Raw genomic sequence first — 25,223 nt, 5'->3', positions numbered from 1 at the left:
TCACTGTTGGTGATAGATTTAAAAATTAATGTTGGTTTTGGAAATGTGTACGAAAATTACAATTTGAAACATTTTGGTAAAGCTGGAATTTTGAAATTTTGTTTTAGGGTTCGTACAGGTAAAGATGTGGCTTTGAAATCTCTACTACAAGTGAACGAAAAGTACTAAATAGTACTATATTTGGGACAATTTGGTATTGGGTGAACAGGTAGTGCTTGAAATCTGAAATTTAGTACTAGGTGTTTTGAAACTTAATTTTTAGATTAGTGATGACATTTGTGTTTGAGTTTTGACGGTGGTTTGGAAGTTTCGTCCTATATTCGTACGAATAGTACTAAATGGTACTATATTTGATGTTGGGCATAGGGATAGGTCTGGAATCATGACCTTTGATACTGAGTTCCATGTTGATTTGTGGAGTTAAGATGTGAAGGTGTTTTTGGAGATGTGAAGTTTAAGTTTTTGAAAAGTACTAAATGGTTCTAAATTTGGTGTTGGATGAAGTAATAGAGCTGTAATTCTGAAATTTTATATAAAGATCTCTTGGTGTCTGCGGTTGAGAGACCGAGCTGGTTTTGGAAATATGTACTAAAATTATACGAAAAGTACTAAATTTGCTATTGGGGGAAGGAATAGGGCTGGAATCCTAAAATTTGATATGTATGTCTCTCTTGGTATCTGTGATTGAGATTTGGAGGTGGTTTGGGAAATATGTACTATATTTGTACTAAATTTGATCGTCAGGGAATTTAGGGGGCTGAAATCCTGAACGTACTAAATGTTTTACAAACCAAACTAGCTATTGGACAATGAATTCAATTTGGAAAAGGGTTACAAAAAGATTCCGATAATAAACCTAGATATTTAATTTAATTTTGTGTCAAATATTTGTTCTTTTCACACCATCCACCAAAATTACATTTTCAGGCGTTAACTCGAAAAAGGTTGAGGAAAAATTGATTGTATAAATTCCTGGCGTTTAGGTAAGGCTTGGAGTCTTGATGTCTTATTGTTGGCTCGCTTGAAGGTTAACATTTTCAACCAAAATTTTCCTAATATTTTGGGGAATATGAGAAAAGTCACCTTTAGGAATTTCATATCTCACCCTAAGCGACTGGAATGCTTCTTTCTCAATTTCTTATATAAGTGGCGCCCAAGCATTTATTTGACCCTCCATGTTTCATATTTGACTGGATGGTACCTCTAAGATTTTCTATATTAATCTAAGAGACTCGGATTATTATCCCACACAATTTTTCACACAAGTGGCGCCCGAATGTGGATTGATTCAAAGCAGACAATTATTTTTTCGCAACTTCCCGCGAGTGGCGCTCAAGCATTTATTTGACCCTCCATGTTTTACATTTCACCTATATGATTTCCCTACATTAATATAAGGGACTTGGGTTTTTATTCCGGACTTTTTCACACAAGTGGCGCCCAATCATTGATTGATTCAAAGCATACCATTTTTTTCACAATTTCCCATATGAGTGGCGCCAAAGATTTATTTGACCCCCCCATGTTTCACATTTGACCGGATGTTACCTCTAAGATTTCCCTATTTTAGTCTAAGAGACTTGGGTTTTTATTCCAGACTTTTTCTCACAAGTGGCGCCCAAACATTGAATGATTCAAAGCATACAATTACGTTTCCCATATGAGTGGCGTCCAAGCATTTATTTGACTCTCCATGTTTTACACTTGACCAGGTACCAGGAGAATATCTCTTTTTTAATCTAAGAGACTTGGGTGGCGCCAAAACTTTGACTGATTCAAGGCATACAATTACGTTTTTCCAATTCCCCATATGAGTGTCGCCCAAGCATTTATTTAACACTCCATGTTTCAAATTTGACAGGATGGTAACTCTAAGATTTCCCTATTTTAGTCTAAAAGACTTGGGTTTTTATGACAGTTTTTTTTCACACAAGTGGCGCCCAAACATTGACTGTTTTAAAGCATACAATTATATTTCCGCAATTTCCCATATGAGTGGCGCCCAAGCTTTAATTTGATCCTGCATGTTTCATAAAAGTTGGGCCCAAACAATTGGTATTGGGTATTGGTATTGGTATTGATTGACTGATTTTAAGCATACAAATATTTTTCGCTGTTTCCTATATGAGTGGCGCCCAAGCTCTTATTTGACCCTCCATGTTTAACATTTGGCCGGATGGTTCCTCTAGGATTTCCCTTTTTTAATCAAAGATGCTTGGGTTGTTATTCCGGACTTTTTCACACACTATTCCGAAGTATCTAAATTAGAGAATTTGGTTCAAACTTCATACATCATAGTGTTACGATCAAACTTAATTTAAGTTCGAAGTTGGAATGGATAGGCTGTTTCCTATATGAGTGGCGCCCAAGCTCTTATTTGACCCTCCATGTTTAACATTTGGCCGGATGGTTCCTCTAGGATTTCCCTATTTTAATCAAAGATGCTTGGGTTGTTATTCCGGACTTTTTCACACATTATTATTATTATTAAGAATCTAAATTAGAGAATTTGGTTCAAACTTCATACATCATAGTGTTACGATCAAACTTAATTTAAGTTCGAAGTTGGAATGGATTGGCCATTTTATGTGATAACTCCCTACAAAAAATAAACCTTTAACAGAAATCACAACTATCTCATCCCACTTAGGTTGGTACGAAAAAATTTGTTTCATTTTCACGAGGTACTATTTTCAATTCTCCCATGCCAACACTGGCTGCATGAAGCAAGTGCCAGTTGTTGGCTGCTGTTAGATGAACCGCAAGCCCACAAAACACACAAAAAAAAAACGCTAAAAAACCGATGATGATGAAGAAGCAACAACAGCAGCAGCAACAACAGTAAGAGCAAAAAATATACAGAGCACCAGCGAACCACTGAACCACCACCGAACGTACCAACCATACGTTCCGATGCATGTTTAGTATGAAAACGACTTTCGTGCGCACAAGACACAGTTAGCGGAGAACAAGACAAGACAAGCTCCCCAAACGCAAAACACAAAACAGAGAAAACGTAACGGCCGAAAAGAAAAGAAGACGAAATAATGAGTGATTGAATATCTAACAGCGGATACGTTAGAAATAAAATTTTGAAAAAATAGTGAAATGAAGTTTTGAAGAGAATTTTGGAGAAAAAAAATATAGAGCAATAAATGAAAGTTATGACAACAACAACAACAAAATGAAAAATCAAACCTAAAAAAAGAGAATTTAGAAAAAGTGACAAGTTTTGGGAAAAAATAAAAAAATTAAAAAAAAATTGAAAATTTAAAATTAAAATATAAAATAAATATAATTTTGAAAATCGCAAACTGTGAAGAATAAAAAAAGAGAATTGCAAAAGAAAATCACTTTAACGAAATTGAATATCTGCCGGTTTTACGGATTTGCAAAAGTTGTATAAGCCAGAGGCTAAGACGTATTATTTTGTTCGGTGTTGTGTTTGTCCGTTTGACCAAGCGACTCGCTTACAAAAAGATTCGCTCAAGTGTAAATTGCAAACGGTGACAGCAACAAAAAAAAAAAAAGAAGAATCAGAAAATACTGCTCAAGTAATTCGATCTTCTGTAAGAATACAAAAGTGCCCCCCATTCGTTGAGTTGTCAAGTGTTAAGTGACACCCCACACCGCACCACTCCACCCAACACCTCATCACACATTGTTGTTGTTGTTGATTTCTTTTAGCAAATATGTCACATAAAAAAGATGTAATAATGACGTCCATGCACAGCACAACAACGAAACTGGAACAGCAACATTCGAAACCCATCTTGAGCCCAACACGATCGCTCGACGAAGGTTTTGAAAGTGATCCGGATAGGGTTTCAACGGATTCAGAGCATCCAACAAGTGGAACGGCAAACAATGGCCCAGCCAGCAGCAGCAGTCATCATCATCATCAACACAGTAGCAACAACAATGGCAATATTGGCAAGCCAACAACAACAACAATAGCAAATGCAAATAACAAACACCAACAACAATACCATAGCCAACAACACAATCAATTACATCAAAATGTCGGTGGTTCTACATTGGCACAATTGTCATCAGCTGCCACTGGCGGCCTGTCAGCCAATGCTGATTTGTCAGCTACCACGACGACATCATCATCGTCCATCTCATCTTCGTTGTCGTCGTCAGTGGCGACGGCCGTCACCTCTTCTCCGGCCACAGCTCCCATCGCAGCATCGTCTACAGGTCATGTTTTGGCCACAGCCAAGTCTATGGATTTATCCAAAAATCGTGTAATTGCCGGAGCCATGGGTGTTCCCCAACTCACCAGGCGTCCCATGGTGGTAGGCTCGTCATCCATTCAACAACAGCAGCAGCTACTGGAAAAATATTTCAAAGAGCAAAGGAGGGGTTCAACCGAAAACAGGTATGGACCAGCTCTACAGACAACACTATCATGTCCGGGCAATGGCATCTCTCCTGTGTCCTCTGCCTCTTCCAACACGGCCATGGGTTCTCCCCAAAGCGTGCAACGTTTGCAGTATCAAAAGCAACGTCAACCTGTGGTGGCTTCGGCAGCGGTACAAAATCATCGCTACACCGCGAATTCCAATAGCAGTGGTTTTCGTCGAGCCAAGACCCGGGCCATGTCGCCCTCAATACTGAAAACATCGGGCAACTCTGGCTCCGCCTCCAACTCCTCTAATCGCAACAATCTCCTACTAATGCATCGTTCCGGTGCAGCCATACGCTCCCATTCAGTGGATGCCATTTCGCGTCAACGTCATGGCTATGATCCCTCGAATGCCCTCATACTCAAACATGAATCCCCGGCCGGGGCAACGGCGAATCACGCCTCTACGCCCAGTCGTATGCAACACTACAAATTCCCCGGCACGGCTGCCCAGAATCCTATGGTCACCACACTACCACCCGGAGCCACAAGTCAGGCACTGCTCGTCCAGCCCATATCCAGTGCTACGCTGGCCTCCAGTGCCGTATCAGCTTTACCGCCTGCCACAACCGTTCTCAATTCAACGAATGTTGGTGATGCCGCTGCTGCATTGGTGGCAGCAGCCGGTGGATCACCGGTTATTGCCTCATCCACGAACAGTCTCTACACATTTTATCCAGCCGAGGGTAATCTACAAGTATGGCAATCGGAGTGTGGCGATTTGACATATAAGTCATCGCGTAATCTACAAACGCATAAGGCACCAGTTTGTTGGACCCAGTCGATACCAAGGCAAACAAGAAGGTAAGTTAGAGAAACGTACCAAAAGAGAGAGAGGTGAAGAGATATAACGCAGACTCCGAAAAAATGAAACGTTTATCGTTTGATTATGGAGTGTAGATGTGTGTGCGTGTGTTTGTGTTTTTCTTAAGCTGTTTAACTAATTGAGCTATTACACCTATGGAAACTTGGATAAAGAAAATATAAGTTAAGGTATTTCAAATAACGAGGGTCGAGCATCGATTTAAAAATTAAAAAGATAAAAGGGATTAAAAGCCCATACCGAACATTATTTGTACCTGGGGCTAGGATTCACTTGCGGAACCCTAGATTGCTTAGCTTCTTCTTTCTGTGTTCAATGTTTTCATAATTCATTTGAAAATAAGAACCTATGTTAGGTTCTACAAAACTTTAACCTTTTTCCGAATTTGTCTTCACAAAAACCATTTCAGGACTTCTTGGGTTCCATGATCGTTCAATAATTTGCAAGGACGACATGAGTATGTGGAATATGTAAAAGACCATCTAGAGGAGTTCCAAGTTGCAATCTAAGCGACTTGGATGTTTATTCCATAGTTTCCAATTTGAGTGGCGCCCAAGCATCTACTTGACACTCCAACGCTTCAAACATGGCAAGATGCTACCAGGAAGATTTCTCTATTTCAATGTAAGACTCTAAAAATGGAAAGATTTATCGTTTAATTATAAGGTGTATATGTGTGTGTTTTTCTTAAGCGGCTTAATTAATTGAACTATTACCCCTAAGGAGACTTGGAGAAAGAAAAGTTCAGTTTCTGGTTTTGAGGTAACGAGGGTCGAGCATATCCATGTGGCTTTAAATCGGTGTAAAAATTTAAAAAAAACTAAGAACAAAAAAGGGAGTATTTGGTACCCCGGGCTAGGCTTCGATTACAGAGACCTAAATTTTTCACTCTATCCTGAAGTTCACTTAAATTGTCACAGATCTATTTTTTTTTTTCGAGTTTGTCCTGAGAAAAAACGTTTCTGGACTTATTGGGTGCCTTGATCGCTCAATAATACTCATAAGTAAGTTCAGGGAAAAAAGTGTGAAAGATCACCTTGAGGAATTTTATAACTCACTCTAAGCGACTTGAGTAGTTTTTCGCAATTCCCCATATGAGGGGCGCCCAAGCATATTGTTTGAACTTCCATGTTTCGTCAGATGGTACCTGTATGATTTCCGTACTTTAATCCAAGCGATTTGGGTTTTTATTCCAGACTTTTTCACACAAGTTGCGCCAAAACATTGACTAATTTCAAAATTTTTTGGGCCATCGTCAGTTTTGTTTAATACCATTTTGCTTTTAGAAAAAAACGGACTTCTTGGATTCCATGACCCTTTAGTTATCCGCATAAGTCAGGGCACTACCAGGGTGCGGAATATGAGAAGCCAACGAAAAGTAGAATATTATGTCACCTTGAGGATTTTATGATTCTTGCTAAGAAATTCCCAATACCAGTGGCGCCCAACGCAATATTGAGGATTTCCCAATGACAATCTACGGGACTTGTAGATTTATTTCTGAATTAAAGTGGCAACCAATTATTGACTGATACCTTCGGAATTTTCCATTTACAATTTAAGAGAATGAATTTTTCATTTAAGTGGCGCCCAAATATTATCTGATTTTCGGTATCACTTTTTGTTTTGGCAAATACCAGTTTTTGTTCGAGTCTTTAATGGCGTGATATTTTGCGATATAGATTTTTATATTTATGTGTACTATACATAGCTGCTTTTTGTCTTTTGAGAAATTACATGTTTCCATTTGAGCGATTTGAATGTCTTTCCCGTAATTTTTTAGACGACTGGCGCCCAAGCATTTATTTGGCGCTCTAAACTTTCCAACAATCTTCAATGCTGCCTTAAGGATTTCAATCAAAAGGAATCGGGTTTTTATTTCGGAACTCTTCATAAAAGTGGCGAGAAAAAATGTACATTGCCACTTTTTGTCTTATCAATACAAGTGGCGCCCAACCATTACTTGTTTAATGTATTAATGTTGTTTTTTAGCTACGACCAGTTTTTGTTAAAATTCGAGCTACTATATATTGATATCGGTCGATTGATGTTTTGATATAGATATTTGCGCTTATAAATACCTGAATTTTGTCTTTTGAGGAGTTCTCCCATATGAGTGGCGCCCAAGCATTGTGTGATAGACTTCATCAAAAAAAATACATTTCCAGTTTTTGTCTTATCAATGCAAGTGGCGCTCAACCACGTATTATTTAAGGTATGCATATCGTTTTTTTGGCTACCACCAGTTTTTGTTAAGATATGTACCGCTATATGTTGATATGGGTCGAGGGATGTTTTGATGTAGATATTTGGGTTTACCTGCATTTTTATCTGAATTTTGCCTTTTTAGGAATTTCTTGTTTTATTCTAAACGACTTGGGTTTTTATTTCGTAATTCCCCCATATGGGTGGCGCCCAAGCATTTATTTGACATTGCAATGTTTCAAACTTTCCCAGATGGAAGCATGCTTCATGCTACCTTGAGGATTTCCGTATTTGAGTCAAAGGGACTTGGATTATTTATGGGAAAATTTTTATACACGTGGCGCCCAATCTTTGACTGATTTAAAGTCCTATTTTTTTTTAATTGCTAGGCCAATTTTAGTTAAGACGTCTATTATTTATCTGGATTTTTTCCACTAAATTGTATTTAAGTAAACATTATGTAGCTGTAATAAGTGTAAAGGGCGTCACATTTAGAGGTTAAACATTTTCGAATACCTCCCCCGTCTTGGGTAACTTCCTACCAAACTTGGACTCCGAATACTACTTACGACTGGTGCGCAAAAATGTATTTGGCCGAATTTAAGTGTGACGAGATTGTCTCGACTGGCGCCTAACAACAACACTGCAATTTTTCAGACTGGACCCGATGGAAGCATGCTTCATGCTACCTGATTTAAAAAAAAAAACTATATTTTTTTCTTTGTCCCGCCCAATTTTAAATTTATATGACGTGAAATGTTGTGCTATAGATATTTTAATTTTTCTGAATTACGCACATGCTGACCGAACAACATTGTCCAACCAATTTATATCTGACTTTCATCTATTAAATCGTATTTAATTGTCTTAAAGTCCTCCGCCTTAAGTAACTCCCTGCCAAACTTTGACTCCGAATACTACTTACGACTGGTGCCAAAACACTTCTATGGCCGAAAGGAAGTGTGACGAGATAGTTGCGACTGGCGCCCAACTTATTTTCTGAAAATCTAGACAGTATTGTTAAACAGTGTGCTATGATTGATAATATGTATTCTGTTATTTGAACCTAGATGGCGCTGATATAAGTTCAACACAATTTTTTGTAATAGCGCTATCCGTATTAGCGCTACCCCTGGCTGTCAATACCTTGGAAAAATGTTCTCTCCTGCTTGAGAACGTTTTGGTTTGAAAATCTTTTTAATTTTCCTAAAATTATTACACCTCCCTCGTATTGTAATTATTGATAGTTAGTGGCAATGCATAGCAACTTATATTAATTAAATATAATTTGTGGCTAATTTTTTGGTTGTTTGAGTTTCTCCAGTTCTCTGTATTAAAAGTATTTCCCTTGCAGATCAAACTATTTTCAAAGCAGACAGAAAATTAATTTCTAATCGAAAAAAAATATTCAAGTTGCAGTAAAAATTGCAGAAAACTTCCAATATTCCCAATAAGTGGAAAATTGAAAACAAACCGCAATTTAAAGGTGTATTAGTGTGTGTGTGTGTGTGTGTGAGACGAATTTCCGCAACCTGTTAGAATATGTTTTATGTTGGATCACCCAATATATGTAAACGTAAAATGATTTTACATTTGTGTGTGTGTTTTTGTCTATAAGTAGATTTACTATTTTTTGTTGTTCGCTTGTTAATAGGCAATTTTAAGCTGATTTGTTTCAGCACGAACTTTTTTCTTCTTGGCTCCAAACACCACCCAGTTTCAATTTTGTACGGATTTAGATGCCAGGAGATTTGATTCGATTTCGTTGCTATTTTTTTTTTTTTTTTGGTTGGTTGCTTGGTTGGCAATATGTGGAAATTGCTTTTAATTAAAGTTGTCTATTTTAGAGAGACGGAACCAAAGCATTGCCTCATTCTGAAAATTGAGACTAAGGCAGCACCGCTGCCAGTGAGTTTGTCAGCCAGGCAGCTTGTATGCCAACAACAGTAGCTGCATTTGTGGACAAAAAAGGGTTCAAACATTTTGTGTTTTCGATTTTTTTTATTTGTTTTGAAAAGTTGTTTTCGCCAAGAGTTGTTAATTAGCCGTTTGAGAAAAATTATTGGAATTTTTGCGTGTGTGTGTGTATGGATGTATGTATGTATGTGTGTAAGTGGCGTCCAAGAATGGCTTGCTGTGTTTGGATTTTGTTGTCAAACTTTTTATGGCAAAAATATTTGGAATTTTTTTCTATGTCTCTCTCTTTGGTTAGAATTGCAAGAGATCTAGTTTGTTTGGCTAAGGAATTAATTTAACGGAAGGAAGAGATGTGAGGGAGGGGTTAGTTAACTAACGGATTGCTAAATTGTAATGTCTTCTATCGGGAAATGATCTGCAAATAGGACCTCAGAAAGAAAATTTGTTAACTTTTCTATCAGATAAAGAAGGCCTATAAAAGTTTTTCCGTCCAGGGGAGAGCTGTAAAAAATATTTTTATTATTAGAGGTTTTCCAGCAATGGGAGACCTTGTGGCGTGGAAAATATCAAGAATTATTGGTTTAGAGAAATGTGAAGAGAAATACCTTTTAAAATAAATTGTTGGTTTTAACTTAAGATTGAATAGAATTTTGAAGAGTCGTTTAGTCACAGAAGAGCTGTTATAGGTATTTTGACCAACTCAATTTTTCCTAAAAGACCTGAAAATTGTCTCTTAGAAGACCTGCAGAATACCTTCCAACCTTAGAAAACGTGTCAGAGGTCTCATCGAAGACCTGTAAAACGCCTTTTAGCCTTAAAGACATGTTGAGAGTCTTCTAGCAATAGAAAACCAGGGAATGGTATTCCGGCTGCAGTTGATCTGTAGGAGGTGTTCTAGGCATGGAATTTCTATAAACGATCTTTAAAAGTGCCTTATAGTCCTGGGTCTCTTAAAGTTTTTGTAGCATTAAAAGATACGTAAGAGGTTTTCTATCCATATCAGACCTGTAAGTGATTTTCTAGCCATAGAAAAATGGGTCCTATAAGGCCTGACAATGGCCTTCTAACCAGAGAAGACTTGTGAGAGCGCTTCCAGCAATTGAAGACCTGTATAGGTTCGTTTCATTATTGAAAACTTAAAAAAAGTATTTTGACCTATGAAGCTTCCTAAGAAGTCTTCTGTCTTATGGTGTAGCCAGAAATGCCCTTCGACCACAAAAATGTAATTTTCAAGCAAAATTTTCTGAAAACTAGGCACGTTGACATGTGCCCTTGTCTATTGCGGAGAGTTAAAGGCTTTTACTACTTTAATTCTCAGAGAGACTTGACGAAGGTCTTCTAATCATAGAAATCATGTAAGGGGTCTTCGAGTCAAAGAAGACCTGGGAAAGTGTTTTTTGCCATAAGTTTGTGTCTTTATGGAAGACCTTAAAAAGGTATTGTGACCTTGGAAGTCCTCTACAAAGTCTTCTAGTCGTTGAAGATCTGTTAAAGGTATTTTATCCATAGAAAACATTTAAGTGGTGTTCTGTCGAGGGAAGAGCTGGAAATGATGTTTCCATGAAATAGGATCTGGAAAAGTTTTCTAGCCATAGGAGATGTGAAAAGATCCTCTAGTCATAAAACCCCTATTCCCTATTTCACTTCAGATCATAGAGGACCTGGAAAATGTCTTCAACTTATGAAAGACCTGTAAATAACAATCTAGGAGGTCTTTAAAACCTCTTCTTCCATGAAAGGCCTGTAAAAGTTCTAATAGTCAAAGTTCATAGAAGCTCTGTAAAGGGTCTTCGGGTCACAAAAGACCTGGAAAGTACTTCTAGCCATATAAGACATGCATAAGTTTATCTCAATATAGAAGACTTGAAAAACGTATTTTTTCCTTGAAAATCTCTTAAGAAGTCCTCTAGTCTTTGAAGATCTGTCAAAGGTATTTTATCCATAGAAAACCTTTAAATGGTGTTCTGTCTAGAGAAGAGCTGGAAATGGTGTTTTAGCCAAAGAGGATCTGGTAATGTTTTCTGGCCATAAGCTCCCTGAAAAATGACTTCTAGTCACAAAATCCCTATTCTAGCCATAGAAACACTTTTGATCATAGAGAACCTGGAAAATAACTTCAACTTATGAAAGATCTGTAAATAATCATCTATGAGGGCTTTAAAACCTCCTCCTCCATTAAAGGCCTGTAAAAGGTCTAATGGCCATAGAAAATAAATAATGGTTCCTATAAGACCTAACAAAGGTCATAGAAGTCCTCGGGTCACAAAAGACATGGAAAGTACTTCTAGCCATATAAGACATGCATAACTTCATCTCATTATAGAAGATCTGAGAAAGGTATCTTGGCATTGAAATTCTCCTAAGAAATCTTCCTGTCTTTGAAGATTTTTAAAATTCTTTCATTCATAGAAGACCTATAAGTGGTGGTCTGTCTAGAGAAGAACTGGAAATTATGTTGTAACAAAAGAGGATGTGGAAAATGTTTCTAGCCACAGAAGACCTGTAAAATGACTTCTAGCTATAAAACCCCTATTATAGCCATAGAAACATTTCTGATAATCTCTTTCACTTAGAAAAGACCTGTAAAAAGTTATGACCTGTAAAAGGTCTTATAGCCATCTGTCAGAAATTTTTTAAGAGATCTTCTAGACCTTTTAAAAATTTTCACGATCTACAGAATAATCTTGTAAACGTAAGGTATTTTCACCATCAACTTTCCTCTACTAATAGATAAACCTTTGGGTATAGAGGACCTGTAAAACCTGTTTTAACCTTAAATGTCACATAAAAGGTCTTACCGCCCCAGACCCAGTGGTCTTAGAGATAAAGGCCCTTCTAGACCTATAACCCAGTAATATGGCATTCCGATGACAGAAGACTTCTAGAATGTCTATCAGCCATAAAAGTCCAGTCAAACGAGAGCCATGAAGAGAATTTCAGCCATTTGTGATCTGTAAAAAGTCGATTGGCCCTAGATGATAAGCAAAGGTTTGTCATGCACTAGGAAACTTGTGAAAGACTTTCAGCCTTTAAAAGACTTGTGAGAGGTCTTAGCCTGTATAAGATCTGTTGGAAATCTTTTGATGCTGGAAGATCTGTAACATGTCTTCTAGTTATACAAGCCAAAATAATTGTTGCATGTCTTCTATAGATATGTGAGTGCATTGGGTTATAACACTCACATATATCTAGAAGACATGCGAAATGCCTTCACTTCTCAGAAAACCTTCTCTTCCCACTAGACCTTTAGAATGTCTTTTGGCTTCAGAAACTCATTAAAATCTAATATATCTAGATTTTGGATATCTGCTTCATTCTTTTCAATTTTTAATGCTTTTCAAGTTCCATCTTCTCTTTGATGCGAAAATGGATTTCTTAGAAGCCTTCAATAAAACTCTTCGATTTTAAGCGATTTTCATTTAATTTCTCAATTGATTCTGATTGATTGAATGATGGCTATTCCCAGAACTATTTTCAAATATTATTTTTATTGAAGCTACTAATTTGTTCCAGGAAATCTGAGCTAACGATTAAAATAAAATCGTTTTGCTATTATTAGTGTTTTAAAACACTCGAAAACATTGAAATTGCCTTTAATAAAATCGCCCCCCTTCCCCCACTATCTATCTTGCCCTAGGCTCCCCCATAAATATCATTGTTATTATTTTTGTACTTTTTTCATAAATTTCTTTTATTTCTAAAGTTACCCTTTGGCGTTTTTTTTTTTGCTTCTGCAGCATTGAAACAATAACAAAAGAAAGCCCAACAAAAAAAAACGAAAAGATAATTATTTATAAGCCCATATTCAGATTCAAGTCGGTAGCCTTATGGTTATTGTCTGGTGTTTGTTGTTGTTGCTGTTATTGTTTTTTTCTCCATTGCTTGCCTTCAACACATCCATCCATCCAACATCCATATATTTATTGTTTATAACAACGTCAACAAACATCTAAAGTTGATTGTTTATTGTTGTTGTCGAGCAGGGAATAACTAGGAGCATTGCAAAAGGTCTTTCTTTCTGTTTCTTTTTTTCTCGGGGGAATCTGGGCAGTGGGGGTAAGGAGTTGGGTACTGGGTACTTGCATGGTTACATTATTTGCACTTTCTCTTTGCAAGCCATCGAGCCAGCCAACAAGCCACTTCATGACAATAACTTGAAATATTTTTTCTTCTTTCTTCAGCCATGTGATGAATATATTTTCTCAATGACTGAATGTTTTTGTTGTTGTTCTTTTTGGTGTCCATACCATGCCATGCCACGAGATGAGCTGGGAACCACTCTTTGGGAAATTGTAATTAAAAACATGAATTTTTCTTCTTTTGTTTTTATGGCTTTATAATGCGGCAATATATAGCACAGATTTCAGAGATTTTTCCATTGGAATTGAAAATTTGGTTTGAGATTGGAATGGTGACTAATTTTGTCATATTCAAGAGATTTTATTATTTTAAGGGCAGATTTAGGGCGGGAAAATTAATTAAATTGCCTAAATGGCAAAACTATTTTCAGGATTTTTTAATTCACCCTAACCAATATAGCTTGTAGCAATTCTCCATATTGTGGATAGGAGAGGTGAGAACACCGATGTAACCAGAAATATCCCTCGACCAGCAAAAATGTGATTTTCTAACAAAATTCTCTGAGAATATCTGATAATTGGCTATTTCGGAGTACTAAAGTCTCTTATAACATTTATTCTCGGAGAGAACTCTCGGTAATCATATCCCAACGAAGATCGACCCCCCTCTTTATCTCTCTCGTAGTTGACTAAGAGTTCTCCCTCGAGAATTCAAATAAAATTCTCGGGCAGATATAGGGCGGGAACATTTAATTGCAGTAAAATTGCCTAAATGGCCAGAATAGTAAGAAACAAATCTATTTTCAGAATTTTTGATTCACCCTAACCAATATTGCTAGTAGCAATTCTCCATATTGTGAGTGAGAGAGGTGAGACACCGATGCAGGCAGAAATGCCCTTTGACCAGAAAAAATGAGATTTTATAGCAAAATTATCTGAGAATATCTGATAATTCGCTATTACGGAGTACTAAAGTCTCTTATAACATTTATTCTCGGATAGAACTCTCGGTAACTTCGGAGAGATATAGGCTGCAATAGATATCCTATCCTTACGAAGACCGACCCCCTGTCTTTATCTCTCTCGTAGTTGACTAAGATTTCCCCCACTAGAATTCAAATAATATTCACGGACAGATTCAGGGCGGGAACATTAATTGAATTGCAGTAAAATTGTCTAAATGGCCAGATTGGTAAAAAACTAAACTATTTTCAGGATTTTTGATCCACCCTAACCAATATTGCTTGTAGCAATTCTCCATATCGTGGCTGGGGGTGGTGAGAACACCGATGTAGCCAGGAATGTCCTTCGACCAGCAAAAATGAGATTTTCTAACAAAATTATCTGAGAATATGTAATAATTGGCTATTTCGGAGTACTAAAGTCTCTTATACATTTAATTCTCGGAGAGAACTCTCGGTAACTTCGGAGAGATATAGGCTGCAATAGAACTCATACACAAATGAAGAACGACCCCCTATCTTTATCTCTCTCGGAATTGATTAAGAATTCTTCCCGAATTCTCAAATAAAATTCTCGGACAGATTTAGGGCGGGAAAATTAATTGAATTGCAGTAAAATTGCCTAAATAGCAATAATAGTAAGAATCAAAATTATTTTCAGGATTTTTGATTGCTTGTAGCTATTCTCCATATTGTGGCTGAGAGAGGGGAGAAACCGATGTAGCCAGAAATGCCCTTCGACCAGCAAAAATGAGATTTTCTAACTAAATTATCTGAGAATATCTGATAACTGGCTATTTCGGAGTACCAAAGGCTCTTATAACTTTAATTCTCGGAGAGAACTCTCGGTAACTTCGGAGAAATATAGGCTGCAATAGATCTCATATCCCAACGAAGATCGACCCCCTGTCTTTATCTCTCTTCGAATTGACCAAGAATTCTCCCCGAAAATTAAAGTAAAAAAAAAACGTTTATCGACAAAATCCCTTCTTTGAGACTTAGTTTTTGCCAGAGTCAGCATTGAATGATTTGTAAAGATCAACTTGACAGTTAGAATTTCAAATCAGGTTGATCTGTTTTGTTTTTATTTGTATCCTCAAAAATGTTCTCATTTTTAATATTCATTCTTAGAAAATCATTGAGGAAATGATTTATGTGTGGCCAACTCGCATTTGCATTGAATAAACGATAATAGGTTTGTGTCTTAAGTCTTTTGTTTTGTGGTGTTGTGTGAATCACAAGAATGATTCTTTGGTGATTTATAAAAAGCCAAAATGAACACAAATGATTGATGAATTTCATAAAAAACCAAAAAAATAATAGTAATTTAATAAAAATGCAAAATATTATTAAACATAATAGAAAGGGAATACAAATTATCGATGGAAATAACAAAAGGTGTATAAAAAAGCGGTAAAAGGTAGTTCGTAAAAAAACTGTTTCTGTTTAAAAAAAAAAAAATGAAAAAAATCATAGAAATACTTAATAGGTGCAGAAGATATTGAAAAGCTGTAAAGGAGTTGCTTTAGTTGGAAAGAAGGCTGATATGAGTAGAGGCTTTTAAAAATCTTCTATTTATCGAATTCATTTCGGAGGTCTTTAAAAATGAATAACATTCCAAGCACCTTTTAATAATGGGATATACTCAATTGCTCCTCTATGGAATGAGAATAACGAGAGGAGCACCCTATTAATATGCTGTAAAATAATGGAGAATATCTAAGGGACTTCCATACAAATATACTGTCTAAGGTTCCTATAGAAAAAAAATACCCTCCAAAGGTTGTCCATGGACGAAATACAGGGCGAGATAAAAAAACTGCAACAAGGTCCCACGCCATAATTTTTATTTTTTTTAAATTTTTTGAATGCAAAAAATGTGGGTAATAGTATCAAATTTTAAAATAAGTTTAGATGTGGTCGAAATGGTCACCTTTGGGATGAATTATGGCCTTCAAACGGCCAATGAAACAGTCACACGCCGCCCGAATGTTGCTCTGCGGTATTTTGGCCCATTCCCGGCGAAGCGCTTGCTTGAGGTGATCGACACTTTGGTATTTTTTATTGTCAACCTTGCTTTCCAAAATACTCCAGATACAATTGTACAACGGATTGGTACCTGGAGATTTTGAAAAGACCTCCTAAATGGGTCTTCTACAAAAACCCCATCTAAGGAATCGTAAAAAAATATCCTTCCAAGATTATCCATATACGAAAAATCTCCTTAAAACTGTTGAAGATAGATTCCATTCTGTAGACCTTCCATTTAGAGAAGAGAATGTGCACACCAATTTTCCTGTAGGCATTTCCAAATATTATCTCTCTAGAAGTAGGCCTTTGATAACCGATAAAAAGTCTTTTTTTTATAAAATCTATGACATGTATCCTATTTTCTATTGGAGGCTTCCAGAAGGATTCTATACATATAGTTCGTATATCTTTAAATGATCTCCAAAAGATCTTTAAGTAGTCCTTGGAAAGATCTTCCAAATAGGCCTTCAATAAAAGGACCGTATGTATATTGAAAAAAATGCCCATCCGAGATTGTCTATGGACATAAGACCTGCTAAAAACTAGTGTAAATAAAATACCTTCTGTAGACATTTTAATAAGATAATAGAATGCTCTCATCATTTCTTCTGCATAAATGTCTACTACAAAATATTCACTTACTAGAAACAGGTCTTGCAAGAGTAGAAAATATTCGGCCAATCCTTTGGAGACACCTACAAACCAACCCCCCCTCTCCAAATGGAGTGTCAACAGTTTGAATAATCGCAGGGCAAATAAATTTTAATAAGTGCACATATTCAAAGGGTAAACATCTCTCAGCAAAACTGACTGATACTTTTTAACTTCTTATTATTGAAATGTTTTCTCCAAGGTAGGTTATTGTTTCACCACTCTTAATTCAAAAAAAAAAAAAAAAAATCCCTCAAATTGTTGACTGACGAAATCTCCCTTCCCCACAAAAGTTCATGACCTTTAAATTGCCATATAAATTTCTATTTCCATTGCAAATCTCAAACCGAAAGAAATAAAATATACAATCAAATAAATATTTTCTTAATAATATGCCCATCCAGCCAGCCAGCCACACATTCATATATATCTCCTCTCTGGGCATTTGCATTTTTTTCAGTTTTCAACCAAAAAATTACTTTCTGTAATTACATGTGAAACCACGAAACGAAAAGTAAAAGTTTTTTTCTGCTGGCTGATGGGCCAAAGATTTTTATCATTATTCAAAAAAAGAGACACTCAACATGGCATCTTTATTTTGTGTGAGATGTCTCTTCAGCAGACCTACTCACACAGCGACACACCACACGAAAACCGAAAGAGTCACAAAAGAGCAGCCACATTTTTTGCTCCGTTTCTGTGTTTTTTTTGCAATTTCATTTTGACACTAATGTTGCTGGGAAAATTTTATTGAAGATGATACCCGGCTGACGGACGGGCCAACTGTCTGCCTACACACCATAAAATGGCCAGAGAGGAGAAGTCACTGACGACATGGCTCATTCATCAGAGTGTTTGTTTGGTCAAATGTTCATCAGTCTCCACCACAGACAAGACACAACAAAAAAGAGTGGCCATTGGTGAGTTGTTTTTTTTTTCTTTTTTTTAACCAAACAAAGAAAAACGGAAACAAAGCCAATTGCCTATTTAAGCCAAAGCCATCCAAATAAAAAAATAACCATTCAAATTTCAAATCATTTGCAAATCTTATTTAAAGCTGAACAGCCAGTCAGTCACAAATAAATAAATTTTAGCATTTTTTCGATTTTCGATTTTGGTTGGCTGAACACGCCAACCTGTTAACATGGCTATTAATCATCAATGGGAAATTATGTTGAAATCGTTTGGGGGCTTTAGAAATAATAGAAAATACCATAGGCGGTTGGAGACGGACTACTACTACTACCACTAATTGGCGAGAAGAATGTGGGAAATTAAGATGTACTCCGAAACCAATTATGTTAGGGATTGGGATTCAAACACATTTTACGGTATTCTGAGAAAATGAGAAGTCTTTAAAAAGAGGAAAATTTTGAAATGAATAAGGGACTGTTTCTGACTGATGATTTGAAAGTGAACTCGAAAAAAAAAACAAAAAATTCTATGAATAATTTTTTAAGCAAAAAAAAAAAAAAATAACGACAAAATAAACAAAAAAAGAAGATGAAAGTTCGGCCGGGCCGTGTATACCATCTACCATTTAGAACGAAATTGGCAATTTCCAAAAAAAAGTAAAAAAAGCTCTAAGTTCGGCCAGGCTGACCTTTGACTACCCGGGCCGATCTTTGAATGGTAGACATTTGGAAAGAATTTTCAAAAAAAAAAAAAAAATAAATAAAAATAAAATTAAATTAAATCCGTTAAAAAGAATGTTAAAATATAGCTGTTATATTGGGGTCTATACGACGACGTGGACCAGCACGGACAACTTTTGTCATAAGCCATTTCAATATTCAAATGCGAACTTAAAAAAATCATCGAAATACCGAATATCGGGAGGTACTCTTATATGGGGGCTATACGAAGATGTGGACCTTAACAGACAATTTTCTGTCATAGGCTGTAGTATCCATTACGAACTTCAAATACCATATTTGAAACAATTCCGGTAAATAATGTCGCTAAAATCATCAAAATACCGAATATCGGGAGGTACCGTTATATGGTGGCTATACGAAGACGTGGACGTGAAGAGACAATTTTCTGTGCCAAGCTGTAGCATTCATTACGAACTTCAAATACCAAATTTGAAACATTTCCGGTGAATAATGTCGCTAAAATCATCAAAATACCGAATATCGGGAGGTACCGTTATATGGAGGCTATACGAAGACGTGGATCTGCACAGAAAATTTTCTGTCATAGGCTGTAGTATGTAACTTTAAACGCCAAATTTGAAACAATTGCGGTGAATAATGTCGTTAAAATCGACAAAATACCAAATATGGGGAGGTACCGTTATATGGGGGCTATACCAAAACGTGGACCTACATGACCCATTTTCAATACCAAAAGTCCTGCAGACATAATATACATTTGAGTAAAATTTTATCAATTTACTTCAATTCGTTCGGAAGCTAGAGTGATTTCCACAGACGGCCAGACCAACAGACTGACGGACGTCGCTAAATCGCCATAGAATTCTATGCTGATCAGGAATATATATATATATATATATATATGTATATATATATATATATATATATATATATATATATATATATATATATATATACATATATATATATATATATATATATATATATATATATATATATATATATATATATATATATATATATATATATATATATATATATATATATATATATATATATATATATATATACTTTGTGGGATCTTAAATGTATATTTCGAGGTGTTACAAAGAGAATGACAAACTTAATATACCCTCTATACTATGGTAGAGGGTATAAAAAGAAATTAAAAAAAAAAAAATAAAAAAAAAATTAAAAATAAAAAAAAATAATAAATAAATAAAAAATTATCTTGTTGTTGCAAATTATAAAAAAAGAAAAAATTAAATTTAAAGTAATGCAAGGAATGGGTTTTTTCTTTAAAATTCACTTTTGTATAAAGAACAGACCCTATTTTTTATTTTTTTCCTCTCTAAAATATTTCACATCTCTTCAGTCCACCAATTTTTTCAAATACAAATACTTCCCTTTCGAATACAGAAATATAAAATAGAATATTTTTAAGAAAATATCTTTCATTAAATTTTTTTCACAGAACATTAATCCAATCCTGCTTTTAGATATAACTCCCTTTGAAAAGCCTACAAAAAATAGTTTTAATTCAAAATATTGCCCTTTCAAAAAAAAAAAAAAAAAAAAATATTTATTTTCTCCTGCAACTTTCATTGGCAATTTAAATATCTAATTAAATTTCTAAATTATAATTCTTAACCGGAATTCTTTCCCCATGTGTTTACACATAATTATACAAAATGCAAAGGCGATAAAATAATGAAAGAGACAAACTTTCATTTAAAATGTAAATCAGGAGAGTGAGAGATACAGAAGAACACAACGAAAAAACAAAAACTTGAAATGCTAATATCAGATAAAATCATTTCTAAATTTATAATTCTTAAATACACTCATCATTTTCGGAGCTTGATTTCGAAGATATCAAAAAAACAAAAAAATGTTTTTTGTTGCCACTTCTATTTCTCGCTAGAACACACAGAGAGAGATGCAAACTAAGTCACCGAACGCACGAACGAACGGAGGCAGGTGAAAACAATTTTGTTGCCAGAAGATGAATAGGAAATTAAAACAGAAAAACACAAAAAAACGTGTTTAACAAATTAACGTTAAATATTTCTGGTATAATTTGGATATTTTTTCTTCTTCATTTCTGTTTGGCTGTGCGCGCTAAACGTGTGTTCAACTCAAAAATTCATAACAAAGATGAGGTGTATAATTTGCACCTAAAAGTGAAATTAGAGCATGTACAAAAAAAATATATATATATTTATATATAAAAGAAAAGAAAAATATTGACCTCTAAAACCATAGCCCTGGTGACTCTGAAGGAAGAGGTTGTGGGGAAAGAGTTTTGCCATAAGATTTTGGTTGAAGTTCTTAGTTTAATTCACTTGTTTTCAGTGCATTGATAATTTAAAAATTGAGAAATCAAAACAGAAGAATAAAGCCAAGGTGAATTCACATCTTTAAAAGTTTAAAAAAAAAAAAAAACAAAACAAAAAAAACAAACCAAAACAAAACAAATTAAAAAAGCAGCAAAGTTCGCAAGGGCCGAACTTTTTTTGTACCCTCCACTATTGGCAGGAAACTTGAAAAATTAAAAAAAATCCGTCGAAAACACCTCTTAAATGGAAATACTTACATGTGGGCTATCCGAAGACATAGACTTGCATACGAAATTTTCCGACAAAGGTTGAAGTGCCCATTACGAACTTCAAATATTGAAACAAACAGAAGACTTAAGGCACAAAATTAATAAAACGACAACTCAGGGAAAGTATCTCATTTCGGTGGAGAGCTGTTAAGAAGACTTCAAAGAAAATACCGATTTAATAAAGGTTCTGAAGTGTGGGAAGAGTGTCATTCGATAAACAAAAAAAAAATCGATAAATTATAAGGGTCTGCAACAATCACAAACAAAAGACTTAAGACGCAAACACGAAATTTAAATCAACTCCCTAAAAATCGAAGAATAACTCTAAACATCGAAGGATGACAGTTTTTGTTAAAATATATGAGTAAAAACTCTATTTTTTAATTCAGCTTTTAAAAAGAAGGAAGACAAATGTAAAATAATCTATGACTCAGTGAAAGTCAGTAATTGTCTGTGAAAGAGAGAGAGAGAGAGAGAACTATGAGGAAAACTTCATAGAGAAAGAAAAAGGAAGGAGAAACAAAAATTCATAGATATGAAAGGAGATAGATCTTGGTAGAGAAAAATAAAGTGTCGAATAGAATCGAATTTCAGAGCCATTTTGCGAAGTTATAGATTACAAATGTCTAAATGCACACTGAGATCATGAGTCGAATGCTCGGAGTCTTTCCCATCATTGACCAGGAAAGTTGCAAAAAATGTGTTCAATTGTTTTATCTCTCTCTCTCTCTCTCTCCTTCCTTCTCACACAGACTGCTGTATTGGAGGTTAGACCTATTCAATTTGGATGTTCTTTATTGGATATTGCTGTGAAAAAAAAAATGATATGTTCCACATAAAATTTCATTACGAGTCTCTGAACAAAAAAAAAAATAATCTCTATCCATGGCATGTGGCATCTCTAATAGCTCTTGTCTTTGTTATATAGCTTTGGTCCATATTTTAGGATTTTTATCGATTTTCATCGGAAGCAAAAATATAAAACTAATGGGGTTTCGACACAAACTCGTCAAGAAGATGAAGTGTGCTCGATTTAAATGGAATTTGTAATATTAGTGGTAGTATCAATTTTAAATATATATTACTAATCCTGGTGGGACTTGAAAAATATAGACTACAATTACGTACCAAACTACTGCTACATATTCTAGATATTGAAATATTTATGAGATCCCCGCAGAAAAAAAAACATATTTCATTGAGAAAAGCGCTCTCGATGTACAATCTCTCATATTTAAAAAAAAAAAAAACTCATTTGATTCCCATTTAAATATCCAAGGTTTCGACCTTGTCCCAATAACCAAAATTCAAAACCCAAGGCACATTTTTGGTAGCCTACATAAACCATGATATCGCATTGCAAAATATCTAAAATGATTTAATTTTATAAAACATAATGAAGTGCATAGTGGATGCATGTTAAGCAAAACAAAATATTTAAGACACAAGCGCTTTTTCAAAAACACCCTTCCATATAAAATGATTTCATTTATTTATAATTTTAATATTCCAAACCAACAAATTATCAAAGCTAATAAAGTGCATAGTGGTTGCATTCAAAGCTAAACAAAAGACTTAAGACACAAGCACTATTTTCGAAATAGACACAATTTACAACTGGCCACCATATTTTGTGTGTGTGTTTGACAAGCAAATTATGAAAATAATAAACACATCACAAAATGAATACTTCTTTGTTATGCAATGCCATTATAAAACAAATTAGAGCATAATTTCAATATAATGCAACATAATATGGTTAGCATGACTTTTTCGAAAAAGGTTAATTTGCGGGCCATTATAATTTTGCCTGGTTTTTGATTGTTTTGAAAAGGTAATTATTTCAAATAATGGATTTTTTCCCTGGCGAAGCACAAAACCAACATCCAATTATTAGAAAATTTTCCGATATCCATCTTTGCTCTATTTAACGTTTTTCCATCCATTCTTGGAATTAAGAATTTCCTAACGAATTTTTGTTAAAGGAATTCCATCTTCTTTGAGGAATGAAAGGCACCAAAACAAATCTTGGAGTCATTCATGTCATCGACATCATCACCAAAACAACCAGCAACCCAACAACAACAAGCGGACCATCATCGTATCGCCAATCATTATTAATTAGACAATATTTGTTAGCTGGCAAATAAAAACCAACAACAGCAACGAGACTATAAACGTTCAGACATTGCCTGACGCTTATCAATAAAAATGCATCATCAGCTAATGTTGCACAAACAGTAATGACGGCGAAGACAGCCAGCCAGCCAGCCATCCGATCGGCCAGCTATTGGCAGTCATGAAAGAGTGTTAACAATATTTATGATGGTGCCAAAGAAATGTTCTTCATTTTTTTACCTTTTTGTTGCTGTTGTTTGGTTTTCACAACTTCTAATGCCAATCTGGCAGAGATTAAAAATTCTATGTTCCCAACTGACATGCAACCATTTCCGAGTGGCAAGAAGGCATGCCAAACGCTCGGCTGTCTATGCCCAATTTGACCTTGTTAATAGCAAATGCCAAGCAAAGAAATCAAATGGGGTGCTAACATCTATTGGCAGTGCAATAACAACAACAACAACAATCACAACAACAATATATTTACAATTTGTAGCGAGGGAAATGTGTGAGATGAACATGAAAATATAATTTGTTTAACCAGGAGTTGCAGTTGTATTATTGTGTCGGTGTGTGAGTGGTGTGATGTGATGTTATTTGTGCAACAAAGTGAAAGGCTTTCCAAAGAAGAATAAGAAGACGAATATTTCATAGCATATTTGAGAAAAACAAGTCAAAAGTAATAAAAGGTAGCTACGTGAGGTAAGGGAGAAATTTGTTCAAAGACCAAGCTACTAGCAGACCTGAAACATATTTTAAAAAGGATATATATTTTTAGAGACTCGCACAAGTATGGATTTTTTAAAGAATATTTTTTCGGGGACCATCCGATCTTTCAATGAGGATTTTTTTTAAAAAAGACCAACAGATCATCAAACGTTTTTCTTTTCAGAGAAAATCTGGTCAAGACTATCGAACGCATCAACATTGATTTTTTAAAGAATATTTTTCAAGAACCCACAAACCATACAACGTGGATTTTGTAAAGAATACTTTTAAAGGTCCAACACATTATCAAGCTAGATAAAATATTATTCAATTACAACCTAAGCCTCAAATTTGGGGTTTTTATAGACAAAAGGTCCGCGTCTAAATTATGACTTAAACCAATACCAAAAGTCCTGCAGACCTAAAACACATCTGACTAAAATTTCGTCAACCTACTTCAATTCGATCCGGAGTTATTCCAAAGAGCGATTTTCACAGACGAACGGCCATCGCCAAATCAACATAGGCTTTACGGGGTCTTAAATGTATTTTACAATATTTCGAGTTATAAGTGGAATGACAGACTTTATATACCCTTTGTACTATGGTGGAGAGTATACAAATTGGGGTTCGCCAAATATACTTTAGGTGCACTTATAAATATATATATCCAATTTGATAAGCTCAAAATGAGCCTAATCGAAGTAATGATTTAGGACCGTAGGTATTTTTGGACGAATTCCATTTTAGGACATTGTAAGTCTATCCGAGCCACGTGCGACTGTCTGGACAGCTGAGGGATATTTAAGTTAGTACAAACTTGGCACATTGTAATATTTTCACCATACTTAGATCGAGTTCTGAGATGGCCAACTACTTCTTGTTTCTCCCCACAAAAGTTAAAAATTTGCAATAACAATAACTCTCGCCAAATCCAAAATCAGCATCTTATTTTCTTCAAACCAATAATATTGTAATACCTTCAGGAGCAGGTTTGCTCGGAAAGAGAGTCTACTCTTCAGAGTGAAATTCTACTCTCTTGATGTTGCTGTGGGCTGTTGAAGAGGCGGGAAGGGGTGGAAAGAGGCGGA

At 35.3% G+C, this 25,223-nt stretch overlaps 1 protein-coding gene across 2 annotated transcripts in view; it reads left to right on the top strand.

Moving 5' to 3' along the window:
- The first annotated feature begins 2,922 nt into the window (after positions 1 to 2,922).
- The window catches only part of LOC131802389 (uncharacterized), a 147,031-nt gene continuing 124,730 nt past the window's right edge, over positions 2,923 to 25,223 (top strand). For both annotated transcript variants that reach the window (XM_059122583.1, XM_059122582.1), the window contains exon 1: positions 2,923 to 5,215. In XM_059122583.1, coding sequence (XP_058978566.1) covers positions 3,693 to 5,215 — 1,523 coding nt within the window. In that variant the 5' untranslated portion in view covers positions 2,923 to 3,692. The remainder of the gene's footprint in view (positions 5,216 to 25,223) is intronic.

The sequence above is a fragment of the Musca domestica genome, unplaced genomic scaffold, assembly GCF_030504385.1.
Source record: "Musca domestica strain aabys unplaced genomic scaffold, Musca_domestica.polishedcontigs.V.1.1 201, whole genome shotgun sequence".
Classification (NCBI taxonomy): Eukaryota; Metazoa; Arthropoda; class Insecta; order Diptera; family Muscidae; genus Musca; species Musca domestica.
Note: the sequence above shows the minus strand (reverse complement) of the source record. Positions and strands in the feature narration are given on the sequence as shown.